Below are 17,324 nucleotides of genomic sequence, written 5' to 3' on the forward strand. Positions count from 1 at the left end.
TGCTGCTGAAGGCAGTGAGAGCCAGCTCTGGCAGATAGATACTGAGCATGTGCAGAAAGCCAGCCAGAGTTTGCGGTCCAGGGAGAGACCACAAGTAGCACCACCCTTGGGAAATCAAATGGGAGTCTGTTAGCACCTGCCCTGGTATGTTACATGATGGAGAAAAGACATATGTGCTCATGAATTCTGTCATATGTGGGAGCCAGAATCACAGAGCAGGTGTATCCATACAAGGTCGGTGAAAGCCTCAGAATCCCTAGCAGGACAGATGGAAAGTATTTCTCACCCAAAATCAGTCAGTCAAATTGGTTGAAGGTGGCTGCTATTTCAAATGTGAAGATAGCAATGCAAAATTTCAAGGAACATGAAAAACGAAGGAACTATGAAACTACCAAAGGATCACAATAATCTTGTGGTAAGAAAGACATGGAGATCTGCAATTTATCCAATAAATAATTCAAAATAGCTTTTCTAAGGAAGCTCAATGAACTACAATAAAAGAGAACATTTAGTAAAGTCAGGAAGATAATACACAGACAAAATGAGAAGTCAACAGAGATGGAAATCTCAAAAAAAGAACCAAATATTTTCTGGTGCTTATGAATACAATGAATGAAGTTAAAACTGGAATAGAGAGTATTAAACACAGAATGGATCAAGTGGAAGAAATAGTCTGAATTAAATTTTGGCCAAAGGGTACACATTTCTACTTACAATATGAATATGTTCCAGATATCTAATGTATATAGTGATTATAGTGAACAAGATTGTGTTACATACTTGAAAGTTGCCAAGATAGTAGATCTTAAATATTTTGAAATTATCGAGTCAGAGGAGAAATAAGAAAAATGAAAAAGAGTGAAGAAAGCCTATATGATTTATGGGATGCTATCAGCAGAAACCTTAAAGGCTAATAGAGGGTAGAATGATATTTTTCAAGTTCTGAAAGAAAAAAATACCTGCCAACCAAGAATACTTCATCCAGCAAAGTTGTCCTAGAAATGGACAGATGAGCACTTTTCCAGGCAAACAAAAGTTGAGGGAGTCCATCACCACTAGACCTGTCTTCCAAGAAATGCTGAGAAAAGTTCTTCCTGTTGAAGTGAAATGATGCCATTTAGTATTATGGAAACATGAAATGGATCCATATGAATGGATGAAGAAGACATGGCACATGTAGTCAATGGAAAGAAGGGAATCCTCCCATTTGTGACAACACGGCTGGACCTTGAGGATATCATGCTAAGTGAAATAAATCTGAGAAAGAGAAAGACAAATAGTGTACAATCTTACTTATACATGAAATCTTAAGCCAAACTTGTAGCCACAGAAAGTAGAATGGTGGTAACCAGAGGGATGCCAAAAATAGGGTGATTTTGGTCAAAGGGTACAAATTTCCACTTACAGGATGAATATGTTCTGGATATCTAATGTATTTAGTGATTACAGTGAAGTAGATTTTGTTATATATTTGAATGTTGCTAAGAAAGTAGGTCTTAAATGTTTTTCCTCTGTCCAAAATGGTAATTATGTGTGGTGATGAACTCTAGTGTGGTAATCACTTCACAATATATACATGTATCAAATCAACACATACACCTTAAATGTACACAGTGATCAATAACAATTGTGTCTCAATAGAGCTGGGGCTGGTATAGGGCTGGCAGGGGGGCATCCACAAAAGGAGTCATGGTCTTAAAGGGCTCAGGATTCCACAAGTCTAATTCAGGAATCTGCCTGAAAGCTTCTCTTTCCAAAATTAGTATTGTTGACCACTGTAACAACTACTTAAATAGTAAATCAGTTGATCTAAGAGAACAGATACACATATATGTATGGCTGAGCCCTTTGCTGTCCACCTGAAACTGTCACAGCATTATTATTTGGCTCTACTCCAATACAAAATAAAAAGTTTTCTATTTTCTCATTACTAGTGTATAGGAATGCAAGGGATTTCTGTGTGTTGATTTTATATCCTGCAACTTTACTATATTCATTGATTAGTTCTAGTGATTTTCTGGTGGTGTCTTTAGGGTTTTCTATGTAGAGGATCATGTCATCTGCAAACAGTGAGAGTTTTACTTCTTCTTTTTCAATTTGGATTCCTTTTATTTCTTTTTCTGCTCTGATTGCTGTGGCCAAAACTTTCAAAACTATGTTGAATAGTAATGGTTAAAGTGGGCACCCTTGCCTTGTTCCTGACTTTAGAGGAAATGCTTTCAATTTTTCATCATTGAGGATAATGTTTGCTGTGGGTTTGTCATATACAATTCCATTCACCATTGCAACGAAAAGAATAACATACTTAGGAATATATCTACCTAAAGAAACTAAAGACCTATATATAGAAAACTATAAAACACTGGTGAAAGAAATCAAAGAGGACACTAATAGATGGAGAAATATACCATGTTCATGGATTGGAAGAATCAATATAGTGAAAATGAGTATACTACCCAAAGCAATTTATAGATTCAATGCAATCCCTATCAAGCTACCAACGGTATTCTTCACAGAGCTAGAACAAATAATTTCACAATTTGTATGGAAATACAAAAAACCTCGAATAGCCAAAACTATCTTGAGAAAGAAGAATGGAACTGGAGGAATCAACCTGCCTGACTTCAGGCTCTACTACAAAGCCACAGTCATCAAGACAGTATGTTACTGGCACAAAGACAGAAATATAGACCAAGGGAACAAAATAGAAAGCCCAGAGATAAATCCACGCACATATGGACACCTTATCTTTGACAAAGGAGGCAAGAATATACAATGGATTAAAGACAATCTCTTTATCAAGTGGTGCTGGGAAAACTGGCCAACCACTTGTAAAAAAATGAAACTAGAGCATTTTCTAACACCATACACAAAAATAAACTCAAAATGGATTAAAGATCTAAATGTAAGACCAGAAACTATAAAACTCCTAGAGGAGAACATAGGCAAAACACTCTCCGACATACATCACAGCAGGATCCTCTATGACCCACCTCCCAGAATATTGGAAATAAAAGCAAAAAATAAACAAATGGGACTTAATTAAACTTAAAAGCTTCTGCACAACAAAGGAAACTATAAGCAAGGTGAAAAGACAGCCTTCAGAATGGGAGAAAATAATAGCAAATGAAGCAACTGACAAACAACTAATCTCAAAAATATACAAGCAACTCCTACAGCTCAATTCCAGAAAAATAAATGACCCAATCAAAAAATGGGCCAAAGAACTAAATAGAAATTTCTCCAAAGAAGACATACAGATGGGTAACAGACACATGAAAAGATGCTCAATATCACTCATTATCAGAGAAATGCAAATCAAAACCACTATGAGGTACCATTTCACGCCAGTCAGAATGGCTTCGATCCAAAAGTCTACAAGCAATAAATGCTGGAGAGGGTGTGGAGAAAAGGGAACCCTCTTACACTATTGGTGGGAAGGCAAACTAGTACAGCCACTATGGAGAACAGTGTGGAGATTCCTTAAAAAACTGGAACTAGAACTGCCTTATGATCCAGCAATCCCACTGCTGGGCATACACACTGAGGAAACCAGAATTGAAAGAGGCACGTGTACCCCAATGTTCATCACAGCACTGTTTATAATAGCCAGGACATGGAAGCAACCTAGATGTCCATCAGCAGACGAATGGATAAGAAAGCAGTGGTACATGTACATAATGGAGTATTACTCAGCCATTAAAAAGAATACATTTGAATCAGTTCTAATGAGGTGGATGAAACTGGAGCCTATTATACAGAGTGAAATAAGCCAGAAAGAAAAACACCAAGAAAGATGGTAACAATAACCCTGTATACGAGACAGCAAAAGAGACACTGATGTATAGAACAGTCTTTTGGACTCTGTGGGAGAGGGAGAGGGTGGGATGATTTGGGAGAATGGCATTGAAATATGTATAATATCATATATGAAACGAGTCACCAGTCCAGGTTTGATGCACGATACTGGATGCTTGGAGCTGTTGTACTGGGACGACCCAGAGGGATGGTATGGGGAGGGAGGAGGGAGGAGGGTTCAGGATGGGGAACACGTGTATACCTGTGGTGGATTCATTTTGATATATGGCAAAACCAATACAATATTGTAAAGTTAAAAAATAAAATTAAAGTAAAAAAAATAAAAAGTTTTTAAAAAGTTGATTGGCATTGGGCACTGCAAAGAAATCTCCCACTGTTGATCATAATTGCAAGCTATTGGGTTGGCCAAAAACTTCATTTGGGTTTCTTATAATGTCATATGGAAAACCCCAAAGGAACTTTTTTGGCCAACTCAGTATTTCCTTGAAGGCAGTCAAATGAGTAACATTACTGCAAAATGAAACCATCTTGTGGGAGTCACATCACTCTGGTTTTGGCTATGAGAACACAACTATGGTTTATTTTTTAATTCCAGAATTTCTATAGTTAACTAGGTATTTTTTTTTTTCACAAACAAAATGGCATAACTAAAATGATTCATTTTACTTGCATATGAAATTAACCACCTTCTGTCTGGACCTGAATTTCTTTTCAACAATCATATATTTGAAATTGACATGCTCTAGTATTTTCTTTTTAGTACGTATGTGCTTTTAAAGTGGAGAACAAGATTAAGTATCAAAAGAAGGCCTTGTTTGAGGCTTCTTTTCCCTACATCACTGGTATGCCTGTGAAATTGCCATAAAAACAAATATTGAAATTGCACACCTGCAGTTAAAAATAAACTAACAAATATGAAACCCCTAAACACAACTAATTAAGGTTTTAGGTGTGTCTTTCAGATATATAAGGTTAATATTATCTCCTCTTTTCAATTAGTAGAAATTTGAAATAAGAGTTTTATGTCTACTAAGTATCAACCTACACCCATTAGATACTGAAAATAGTTAACTATATTAAAGTATTTCCTTAGAATTTTTTCAGAGGGGCAAAGACCTAAAAACTAAGCAAAAATCAAGAATTATTTCTCTCCATTACCAGTTCTTAAGCTTTATAATTATAACTATAGGATTGGAGAAAATAGGAACTGAAATATATAAATTTGCTGTGAATTTTTTTGGACATTAGCTTGAGGCAGCCAGCCTGAACAGCAAACAATGTGACATGTTTCAAGAAGTGGAAACAGTGCTTTTAACCGATCATTTAAATAGTTATTTTACAAAACTTTCAAGGGTTGTTGGCTTTTTTTTACTGTTTCCAAATTTAACCTTCCTAGAAATCAAAGAGCCTTTCTCTGTGTAGGAAAAAAGGATGTTTTGTGTTTTAATAAAAGTAATGTTAAATTTAGGAGAAGTTTACATGTTTATTTATAGGTACCATCCATTTTTAAGCCTGGAAAATTCTACTCACTTAAACTAGAAAATCTTATTCTGAAATTGTGGCAGTAGTAAAATCCTTAGGGTTTCCCTCCCTTAGCCTCTTTCATTCCGATATCCAAAACACCTGATTTTGTTAATTTTGTGATTAAAATATGATAGTCATGCCAAGCTAAACCACTAGTGTTAAAACACAAGTTAAAATCTTAATCTGTTAACCTGTCTTCTAGTCTGAGAAATCCATAACCTAGGTAAGACCTGGATATTCACAGAGTAAATAAAAGTACATTTGAGTGCAGAAGCGAAAGAAAACTTTACATTTACACTTAAGACAAACTTATTTATCAAAAATAATAGAGAAATTGTAGAACCCTTTGCTTTCTATCAAATATCCTTTTATGATTAAGACAAAATCTCTGACATATCAATTGCCAAAATTTTTCAGTTTTCTCAAAGTTGTATGCCATTTCTCTTGAAGTCATCATAAAGCTTTCTTTTTCATCAAGATGGAATGAAATGCTACAACTGATGGATTGGAGACAGATGTTCTCCCGTTTAGAGTTTTTAAGAAAAAAACAAAAACAAAAACAGTTTGTTCCATTGGGTGGTTGCCTGAGTGAGCAAAGACTTGGTCCCGAGGCATCCTGAAGTGACCACAGAAGACCAGAGAGGGGCCATTTCTAGATCATGCTTTTCATGCTTCAGGCACTGAATGGAAAGGGAAAGTGGAGAGAGAGGTACAGTGCTCCCTGCCTCACCCCCATCAGCAAACTTCTTTCAGCCAGAGCTCTTGCTCTTTGTATCAGAGGTCTCAAGGATCTGACTTTCTTCCCTTTTTCTAAGTTACCTCTAAGTGGTGATACAAGGTCTTAGTTACTCCCAGTCCCAAAAATACATAATCAAAAAACAGATCTAAATTTCCTTACTTCACTTTGTCTGCAAACCTCAACATGCTCTAGGTGTCATTCTCTGGAGACTAGACTCCTGCACCTCTTCCTCTTCTCTTCCTGACACAGTGCACAGCTGTTTTCTCCCAGGGTAGACAAGAATCAAGTGTGCATTCTTCCACCACAACAGAGCATCCAAGATTCAGCAAAGCTTCAGGCCTATAGAGCTCCTCCATCACCCCAGGAAAAGGAATTTCCTTTCCCATAGAGTCTGTTCTTGTCATGCCTTTTAGGGCAATGTTGGCCCCTTTCCCAAGTCTCTATACCCGGGATCTGACAGCTTCCGTTCTGTGTAGCTTTTCCTTTCCTCAATTCCTTCCCAGCTACAGCCTTTCCCCTTTAGCCCTCCACTTGAGGCTTATCTCCTAATCCTCTTCTAACTAGCAGTCTTATTTTAGCAAGGGTAGCATTCCCACCCTCCAGACTCTCCTCCCCTTTGTCCACAGGACCATTCGTGCTCAAGGTAGTGGTCTAGTTGGACAGTTTGCATCTTGCTTACCCTAGGATAACATCAGGAAAACAGAAGCCACAGCTCTGAAGGGCAGAATCAGGAATCCAGGTCACATACCAGAAATTTTTAAAGCAGACCCTTCAAGACCATGTGACATAATGCTACATAGGGCCACAGAAGAGCCCTCACACAGATGTACACTGGCCTAGATTTAGTGACTTGTTTCATCTGAAACAAGACTAAACAAAACAAGACTAAAGGGAATCAAAGTTTTCCCTAAGCATTTTGAAGACCCACAAAAAAGAGTCCTCTTATCATTGGATAGTTTGGTGGGTGTTGATAACTTAAACAAGGACATATATATTTATATATATGGATATGTGTGTATGTGTATATATATGTGCTTCTCTAATTGGAGATGCATCATCAGGCATAGGAATCAAGGTAATGCATTTAGCAAGAAGAATGGACTCTGAAGCTGAAAAAATCCTTAAGAGTAGTCTTTACACAAGATGATGTAGACCACAGAGTCTAAAATAGCTCTTAACCTGTTTGTTTCTGACAGGAACCGTAATTTACCCTCCCTGTATTTGAGATACACACCGAAACACCCTTTCCTGAGATGCTTTGACCCCTTTTTATCCTCTCCTGAATCCCGGCCTTTTCTAAAAACCCTGGATGTGGGAATCATTTAAAATAATAATATCCTCAGAGTAGACAGAATTTTTCCCCCAGTCATGGATGTAGCTGCATGAGCCCTTCAGGGGGTTGACTCTTTTCTTTGTTAAGGGTTACATTCTTTACCTGTTCTCAAGTTTTGGGGCCCTCTTCCTTAATTGCCTAACTAACCCTTCACTTTATGAATCAAGTGGGATGTTTTCTCCTAAATTTCAAAAAGTTCTCACAATGCACTACTACTCAACGAGTGTCTCATAGACCAAGCCATGATACATGACCCTTTTTCCATCAGAATGCTGAGAAATCTCAGTATGAGGTTTGGCTTTCTTAAACCTTCCTTCTTCCTTCTCCAGCCTTTAACACCAGGAAGCTTACCAAATATTTAGTGATGAGAACATCATCATTTCTAAGCATCACTATTAGATTGTAGAACAGTAGATGGCAAAAGCTGTTTGTCCCCTTTGCGACCACTGACTAGCAGATTCTATTATAAGGAGACTGAATTTTCCTTTAAAGTGACAACCCACTTATATAGGGGTAAATACAACCACAGCAAGAGTGTTGGGACATGTTCCTAAGGGCAAAATCTGTAGGGCAACCATGTGGCCTTCTATCCCCAGACTCTTGTTTGATGGTAACAATTTGGCCCACAAAGTTTTCAGCTGGGGCTCAGTACTTACCCTCCCAGTGGTCCAACTGCAGTCACTATACCAACTGCTAGCAATTATTTCGGAAAAGGCAATGGCACCCCACTCCAGTACTCTTGCCTGGAAAATCCTGTGGATGGAGGAGCCTGGTGGGCTGCAGTCCATGGGGTCGTTAGGAGTTGGACACGACTGAGTGACTTCACTTTCACTTTTCACTTTCATGCATTGGAGAAGGAGACGGCAACCCACTCCAGTGTTCTTGCCTGGAGAATCCCGGGGATGGGGGAGCCTGGTGGGCTGTGATCGATGGGGTTGCACAGAGTTGGACATGACTGAAGTGACTTAGCAGCCGCAACCTCAATTATTTAATTTTATCTTCAGAAACCTAGTTTACTTATTGGTAGCTTTGGTAAAACAAATTTATTAAACACTTGTTGTATGTTAGGTACCGCTCTAAACACTTTACATTTCATTGAGTTTTATAAGTAATTGTCTTCTGTTTTACAGATACAGTCTTAGAGAGATTAAAAATGTCTAAAATCACACAGTTAATGATAAAACTGGGTCTGTCTAACTTCAAAAGCTCTGGTTCTTCCAGTGCCCCATCCTATTTCTCTAAGGATTCCCTATCCCTGGCATCTATTTTATTTCCTGCCTCTCTTTGCAAGTCCTAGGCCACTTTCCCAATTCTCCAGTAAAACAAGGAACTAGAGATGCTTACAAAAGCTCGTTCAGTGTTTACCTGAAAAGTACATGCCCTCTTTGTTTAGGTGACAGATGATAAACATACACAGGATCAAAGTGTTAATAATTTTTAGACCATATTCAGTTCAGTTCAGTCGCTCATTCGTGTCTGACTCTTTGCGACCCCATGAACTGCAACCCCTCAGGCCTCCCTGTCCGTCACCAACTCCCGGAGCTTACCCAAACTCAATGTCCATTGAGTCGGTGATGCCATCTAACCATCTCATCCTCTGTTGTCCCCTTCTCTTGCCTTCAATCTTTTGCAACATCAGGGTCTTTTCAAATGAGTCAGCTCTTTGCATCAGGTGGCCAGAGTATTGGAGTTTCAGCTTCAACACCAGTCCTTCCAATGGACACCCAGGACTGATCTCCTTTAGGATGGACTGGTTGGATCTCCTTGCAGTCCACGGGACTCTCAAGAGTCTTCTCTAACACCACAGTTTAAAAGCATCAATTCTTCTGCGCTCAGTTTTCTTTATAGTCCAACTCTCACACCATAAATGACTACTGGACAAACCATAGCATTTTCTAGATGGACCCTTGTTGACAAAGTAATGTCTCTGCTTTTTAATATGGTGTCTAGGTTGGTCATAACTTTCCTTCCAAGGAGTAAGCCTCTTTTAATTTCATGGCTGCAATCACCATCTGCAGTGATTTTGGAGCCCCACCCAAATAAAGTCAGCCACTATTTCCCCATCTATTTGCCATGAGATGATGGACCAGGTGCCATCCCAGCAATCTTGCTTCCAGCTTGTGCTTCCTCCAGCCCAGCGTTTCTCATGATGTCAGCAGGGTGACAATATACAGCCTTGAGGTACTCCTTTTCCTATTTGGAACCAGTGTGTTGTTCCATGTCCAGTTCTAACTGTTGCTTCCTGACCTGCATACAGGTTTCTCAAGAGGCAGGTCAGGTGGTCTGGTATTCCCATCTCTTTCAGAATTTTCCACAGTTTATTGTGATCCACACAGTCAAAGGCTTTGGCATAGTCAATAAATAGATCATATCAGGAAACTTTTACATACCAAGCATTGCAGATGAGGGATAGTCAGAGAATGAAACTTATTTGTAAGTATATTGAGCTCATCATTTGGGGAAAAGACTGGTAGGATATATAGTATATAGATAGAATTGGTTAAAAAGTTTTTTTTTTTTTAATAACAGAAAATTACACTTATGACTTTGTTCCTTACCAAAACTATGCGTTTATTTTTAAGGATAGGAAATGCATGTAAGTCTGTCTTTCATTTACAAAACACTTTTAAAAAGTAAATTTACATCACTGCTTTTTATTTATACAGAATTATTCCCTAATGGATGTTCAGCCTTCAAGAAAATTACTCCCAACATAGATGAAGAAGGAGCAATGAAGGAGGATGCTGGAATGATGGATGTCCATTATAGTGAAGTAAGACTCCAGGGCCTGCATTGTCAGTTAGATAAATGTAACTTCTTTAAATATATTTACGTTAAGAAATTATTACAGCTAACTTAATTTGAAAGGTAACTAAGGGTTGATGAACTATAAGGACTAAAACTACCCAGGGATCAGATGTGCCTTTGTGGAATGTGGAGCCCTATCTCTGCAACAGTTCTTACTGTCTGGCTTTAGAAATGTACCATGTATCATCATCCAATCACCTTTCAGTAACCAGGTCACAGGTACCATACTTAGAACACATCTCCATAAAAAATAGAGTTAACAATGTAACAGCTAAAGAGAGGAGGCTTCCAGGTGTTTTTAAAGATGGAAAATTTCTGCTCTGAGCTTCATATGGATGGTAAACAGCTGCTGTTGTCACTCACTCAATAAGGCTTTGGACTTGGTGATAGAAGAGATATAAAATAATTAGATACGGCTGATCCCTGACCTCCAGAGTCTACCTAAAGAGACAACCCACCTACACAAAATGGAGAAAAGCAAGACAGTGTCATTTGAATAATACAGACAATAGGCAGTCAAAGGTGAGAGATACCTTTGGGCTGAGGAGAGTTAGGACTAGAGAGAGCTTTAAAGAATGAGGATACCCTGAAGTCATTTCAGCAGCAGCGGAGAATAGCTGGGATAAAAGTTAAGAGGTGGGAAAGTGTAAGGCGTATTTTAGGGGGCACAGTGAATGGATCACTCTGGCTAAGCCATTGGGTTTGCATAGGGGAGAGTAGTAGTGGAATTTGAGAAGCTTTGAATGTCTGGACTTTATTGATTAGAATGTTGAATTGCTGTCAAAGGTTTTTGAACAGAATGATAACAAGATGAAATGAAGCAGGAGGAAAGGTTAAATAGGTGGTAATGTGGGAAATGTATTGGAGGTCGATGGATGGTGGCTGGGGTCAGAGGCTGGAATGTGGGCTGCCCTGAGTGTCCAGTTGTGAAGCAGCCAGGCCTAAACCCAGCTTGTGACAGGTTCAGGGACCACTGAGGAAAAGAGGAGACTTGCTGGCTGTGTAGGAGAAGAGTCAAAAGTAGCATTGAGATTTCAGGTTTGGATATTTATAGAATAATGATGGATGGACAATTTTACAGGGAAGGTGATGAAGTCCATTTTTTGATGAGTATTGAATTTGAAGTATCAGTGGAAGGTTATTGAAATGGAAACAACATCAGGTCATTAGGCATTAAGAACTGAATCTAAGGAGAGAGATCAGGGTTGTGGAGCTACATCTGGAAGTCATAGCTGTGTGAGAAGCAAAGCACACTGATAATGGGAGATAACATAGCAAGTGAAGACCAGAGAACCAAGAACTGAATCACAGTGACGTTCACATTTAAGGAATGTGAAGACCAAAAAAAGAAACAACAAAAGGGGGGAGACTGAAGTGCTTGCAGGCCCACAGAAATGAATTTTTTTAAGGTTGTATTAAGAAACATAAAATGCAGCAATTTAAAGTGACAGAGACACACTTTGTACTCTATGAACTGTATTTTTTACATATAAGCAATTTCAAGCTAGCTCTTGTTCATTTAGCTAAAATGATCTATGCCTAGAAGCTTTACCTCCTACCTCTTTTTTTTGCCCACTACTTCTCTGTGAGTCTCTCCTCAGCAGTATAACTAGAGGCATGGATGTAGAGACTGGACTTGTGGACACAGTCGGGGGAAAGAGAAGGTGGGATGAATTGAGAGAGTAGCATTAAAACGTGTACATGACCATATGTAAAATAGGTAGCTAGTGGGAAGTTGCTGTATACACAGGGAGCTGAACCCGGTGCTCCGTGATGACCTAGAGGGCTAGGATCTGGGGGTAGGAGGGAGGCTCAAGAGAGAGGGTATACACACACACACACACACACACACACACACACACACACACACTTAATGACTGACTCATGTTGTGTGGCAGAAATGAACACAACATTGTAAAGTAATTATCCTCCAATTAAAAAGAAAAAAGTTTCATAACAGTAGGAGCCCGTCTAGCATCAAAAATGCTGGTGGGGGTTGCCATTTCCTTCTCCAGGGCCTCTTCCTGACCCAGGATCAAACCTGGGTCTCCTGCATTACAGGCAGATTCTTCAGCGTCTGCACCACCAGGGAAGCCCCAAATGATTAGCACATAGTATGAAATCAATAAATATTTCTTAAGTGAAAAATATGCAAATGACACCACCCTTATGGCAGAAAGTGAGGAGGAACTAAAAACCCTCTTGATGAAAGTGAAAGTGGAGAGTGAAAAAGTTGGCTTAAAGCTCAACATTCAGAAAACGAAGATCATGGCATCCGGTCCCATCACTTCATGGGGAATAGATGGGGAAACAGTGGAAACAGTGTCAGACTTCATTTTTCTGGGCTCCAAAATCACTGCAGATGGTGACTACAGCCATGAAATTAAAAGACGATTACTCCTTGGAAGGAAAGTTATGACCAACCTAGACACCATATTAAAAAACAGAGACATTACTTTGTCAACAAAGGTCCATCTAGTCAATGCTATGGTTTGTCCAGTAGTCATTTATGGTGTGATAGTTGGACTATAAAGAAAGCTGAGCGCAGAAGAATTGATGCTTTTGAACTGTGGTGTTGGAGAAGACTCTTGAGAGTCCCTTGGATGGCAAGGAGATCCAACTAGTCCATTCTGAAGGAGATCAGCCCTGGGATTTCTTTGGAAGGAATGATGCTAAAGCTGAAACTCCAGTACTTTCGCCACCTCATGTGAACAGTTGACTCATTGGCAAAGACTCTGATGCTGGGAGGTTTTAGGGGCAGGAGGAGAAGGGGACGACAGAGGATGAGATTGCTGGATTGCATCACTGACTCGATGGACGTGAGTGTGAGTGAACTCCTGGAGTTGGTGATGGACAGAGAGGCCTGGTGTGCCGTGATTCATGGGGTCACAAAGAGTCAGACACGACTGAGTGGCTGAACTGGACTGAAGTGAAAAATAATAAAATAAAGAAAATAATAGTATCCTGGTCACTTCACAATAAACATGAAGGTTCTTTGTAAGTCATTAGGTGCTACATAAATGTCCGGCTTTATCACTGACCAACTGGATAGTAAACTTGGCTTTTACTCCCAGAACTTAGAAGAGTTGATAGTTAGAAACGTGTTTGCTGGATTAACTAATCATAACAGAGAGTCAGACACTTGAATTTTAATCCAAGTTCATTGCTTGACTGTGAAGCCTGGGGTAAATTAATTCATTTTGGGGTTTTAGTTAGACTTAGATGATTTTCATGTAAGATCTCCAGTTTGTGTGGGCTCACAGCAGAAAGATTCCAGGGAGTTCATGGGAGATAAATGGATTAGCACAACTGCAGTTATGTCCTTTTTTCCAAACAGCAGCTTCAGCTTAGTCATAGAAGTGGCCTTAAGCCTGACCCTTTTTGTACTCCAAGGGAAAGTAGTAATATTTCTTATTAGTCAAGAACTATAATCAGTTTCCTATGTAAACACATTTGTTGGAACTCTTTTGTGTTCTACAGTAATAATTTATATGTGCCTTTCATTTAAGGTATACAGATAGAATCATATTCTCCATAGTGCCATTTTATGTTTCAGTTTATATAATACGGCTTCTTCCTCATGCCCTAGCCAATGGAAAATAACTGCCACTGACTTACAGGTTTTATTGAAATGAAAGATACAAACTAGTGTTCATTTAGTGGCTTCTTTAAGTAAGTGAATTTGTTTTTAAGACTGCATTTCTGACTTCTGATTTGAAATAGTTTTAAAGATAAATTAACGTACAATAAAATGCACACATATTAGGTGGACGACTTGATGAATTTTGACAGTTGTCTACACCCTTATAACACATGGTAACCACAAGAAATAATAAAGTAGAACATGTGCATTACTCCAGAAAGTTCCATTGTGCCCATTTCCAGTCTGCCCAGCCCCAATATCTGATATAGATTAGTTTTAACAATATTTGGTGTCATAAAAATGAAATCATTCAGTATCTACTTTTTGTATCTGCCTCTTTTGGTTGGCAGGAATTTTTTGAGATACATCCATATTGTGGAGTAAATCATAAGTTCTTCTTTATGGCTAAATATTCTATTCTCTTGATATAACATTTTAAAACCCATTCTCCTGTGGATGGATTTTGGATTGCTTCCAGTTTAGGACTGTTATGAATAAGGCTGCTTTAAACATTCTTATATGTGACCTTTTATGGATGTATACTTTAATTTTTCTTGAGTAAATACCCTGGTACTTCCTCGGGAAGTTTTATATGTAACTTTATATGAAATTGTCAGAGTTTTTAAAAGTGGTTGGACCATTTTATATCCCACCAACAATGGATGAGAGTTCCAGATGCTTCACTTCCTCACTAACACTAGCTGTTGCTAATCTTTTCATATTTTTCCATCCTATTAGACATGAAGTAGTATCTCACTGTGTTTTTCATTTGTATTTCATTGCTGGAGCAGCTGTGAAGAGATACCCCACATCCAACGTAAGAGAAACCCAAGTAAGACAGTAGGTGTTGCGAGAGGGCATCAGAGGGCAGACACACTGAAACCATAATCACAGAAAACTAGTCAATATAATCACATGGACCACAGCCTTGTCTAACTCAGTGAAACTAAGCCATGCCATGTGGGGCCAACCAGGACAGGCGGGTCATGGTGGAGAGGTCTGACAGAATGTGGTGCACTGGAGAAGGGAATGGCAAACCACTTCAGTATTCTTGCCTTGAGAACCCCATGAACAGTATGAAAAGGCAAAATGATAGGATACTGAAAGAGGAACTCCCCAGGTTGGTAGGTGCCCAATATGCTACTGGAGATCAGTGGAGAAATAACTCCAGAAAGAATGAAGGGATGGAGCCAAAGCAAAAACAATACCCAGTTGTGGATGTGACTGGTGATAAAAGCAAGGTCCCATGCTGTAAAGAGCAATATTACATAGGAACCTGGAATGTTAGGTCCATGAATGAAGGCAAATTGGAAGTGGTCAAACAGGAGATGGCGAGAGTGAATGTCAACATTCTAGGAATCAGCGAACTAAAATGGACTGGAATGGGTGAATTTAACTCAGATGACCATTATATCTACTACTGTGGGCAGGAATCCCTTAGAAGAAATGGATTAGCCATCATAGTCAACAAAAGAATCCAAAATGCAGTACTTGCAATCTCAAAAGTGACAGTATGAACTCTTTTCATTTCCAAGGCAAACCATTCAATATCACAGTAATCCAAGCCTATGCCCCAACCAGTAATGCTGAAGAAGCTGAAGTTGAACGGTTCTATGAAGACCTACAAGACCTTTTAGAACTAACACCCAAAAAAGATATGCTTTTCGTTATAGGGGACTGGAATGCAAAAATAGGAAGTCATGAAACACCTGGGGTAACAGGCAAATTTGGCCTTGGAATACAGAATGAAGCAGGGCAAAGGCTAAAAGAATTTTGCCAAGAGAACACACTGGTCATAGCAAACACCCTATTCCAACAACACAAGAGAAGACTCTACACATGGACATCACCAGATGGTCAACACCGAAATCATATTGATTATATTCTCTGCAGCCAAAGATGGAGAAGCTCTATACAGTCAGCAAAAACAAGACCGGGAGCTGACTGTGGCTCAGATCATGAACTCCTTATTGCCAAATTCAGACCTAAATTGAAGAAAGTAGGGAAAACCACTAGACCATTCAGGTATGACCTAAATCAAATCCCTTATGATTATACACTGGAAGTGAGAAATAGATTTAAGGGACTAGATCTGATAGATAGAGTGCCTGATGAACTATGGATGGAGGTTCTTGACATTGTACAGGAGACAGGGATCAAGACTGTCTCCATGGAAAAGAAATGCAAAAAAGCAAAATGGCTGTCTGGGGAGGCCTTACAAATAGCTATGAAAAGAAGAGAAGTGAAAAGCAAAGGAGAAAAGGAAAGATATAAGCATCTGAATGCAGAGTTCCAAAGAATAGCAAGAAGAGATAAGAAAGCCTTCCTCAGCAATCAATGCAAAGAAATAGAGGAAAACAACAGATTGGGAAAGACTAGAGATCTCTTCAAGAAAATTAGAGATATCAAGGGGACATTTCATTCAAAGATGGGCTCTATAAAGGACAGAAATGGTATGGACCTAATAGAAGCAGACGATATTAAGAAGAGGTGGCAAGAATACACAGAAGAGCTGTACTAAAAAGATCTTCATGACCAAGATAATCACCATGGTGTGATCACTCACCTACAGCCAGATGTCCTGGAATGTGAAGTCAAGTGGGCCCTAGAAAGCATCACTACGAACAGAGCTAGTGGAGGTGATGGAATTCCAGTTGAGCTATTTCAAATCCTGAAAGATGATGCTGTGAAAGTGCTGCACTCAGTATGCCAGCAAATTTGGAAAACTCAGCAGTGGCCATGGGACTTGAAAAGGTCAGTTTTCATTCCAATCCCAAAGGCAATGCCAAAGAATGCTCAAACTACCACACAATTGCACTCATCTCACACGCTAGTAAAGTAATGCTCAAAATTCTCAAAGCCAGGCTTCAACAATACATGAAGCGTGAACTTCCAGATGTTCAAGCTGATTTTAGCAAAGGCAGAGGAGCCAGTGATCAAATTGGCAACACCCACTGGATCATGGAAAAAGAAAGGGAGTTCCAGAAAAACGTCTATTTCTGCTTTATTGACTATGCCAAAGACTTTGACTGTGTGGATCACAGTAAACTGTGGAAAATTCTGAAAGAGATGGGAATACCAGACCAGCTGACCTGCCTCTTGAGAAATCTGTTTGCAGGTCAGGAAGCAACAGTTAGAACTGGACATGGAACAACAGACTGGTTCCAAATAGGAGAAGGAGTACGTCAAGGCTGTATATTGTCACCCTGCTTATTTAACTTATACGCAGAGTAGATCATGAGAAACCCTGGGCTGGAAGAAGCACAAGCTGGAATCAGGATTGGTGGGAGAAATATCAGTAACCTCAAATATGCAGATGCACCACCCTTATGGCAGAAAGTGAAGAGGAACTCAAAAGCCTCTTAATGAAAGTGAAAGAGGAGAGTGAAAAAGTTGGCTTAAAGCTCAACATTCAGAAAACGAAGATCATGGCATCTGGTCCTGTCACTTCATGGGAA

General features: G+C 39.2%; 1 protein-coding gene across 1 annotated transcript in view; it reads left to right on the forward strand.

Moving 5' to 3' along the window:
- LOC139181212 (dedicator of cytokinesis protein 11-like) overlaps positions 1 to 17,324 on the forward strand; it is a 205,748-nt gene that overhangs the window by 51,255 nt on the left and 137,169 nt on the right. Inside the window, exon 6 of the mRNA XM_070784117.1 lies at positions 10,082 to 10,188. Within this exon, the coding sequence (XP_070640218.1) occupies positions 10,082 to 10,188 (107 nt within the window). The remainder of the gene's footprint in view (positions 1 to 10,081; positions 10,189 to 17,324) is intronic.

The sequence above is a fragment of the Bos indicus genome, chromosome X, assembly GCF_029378745.1.
Source record: "Bos indicus isolate NIAB-ARS_2022 breed Sahiwal x Tharparkar chromosome X, NIAB-ARS_B.indTharparkar_mat_pri_1.0, whole genome shotgun sequence".
Taxonomy (NCBI): Eukaryota; Metazoa; Chordata; class Mammalia; order Artiodactyla; family Bovidae; genus Bos; species Bos indicus.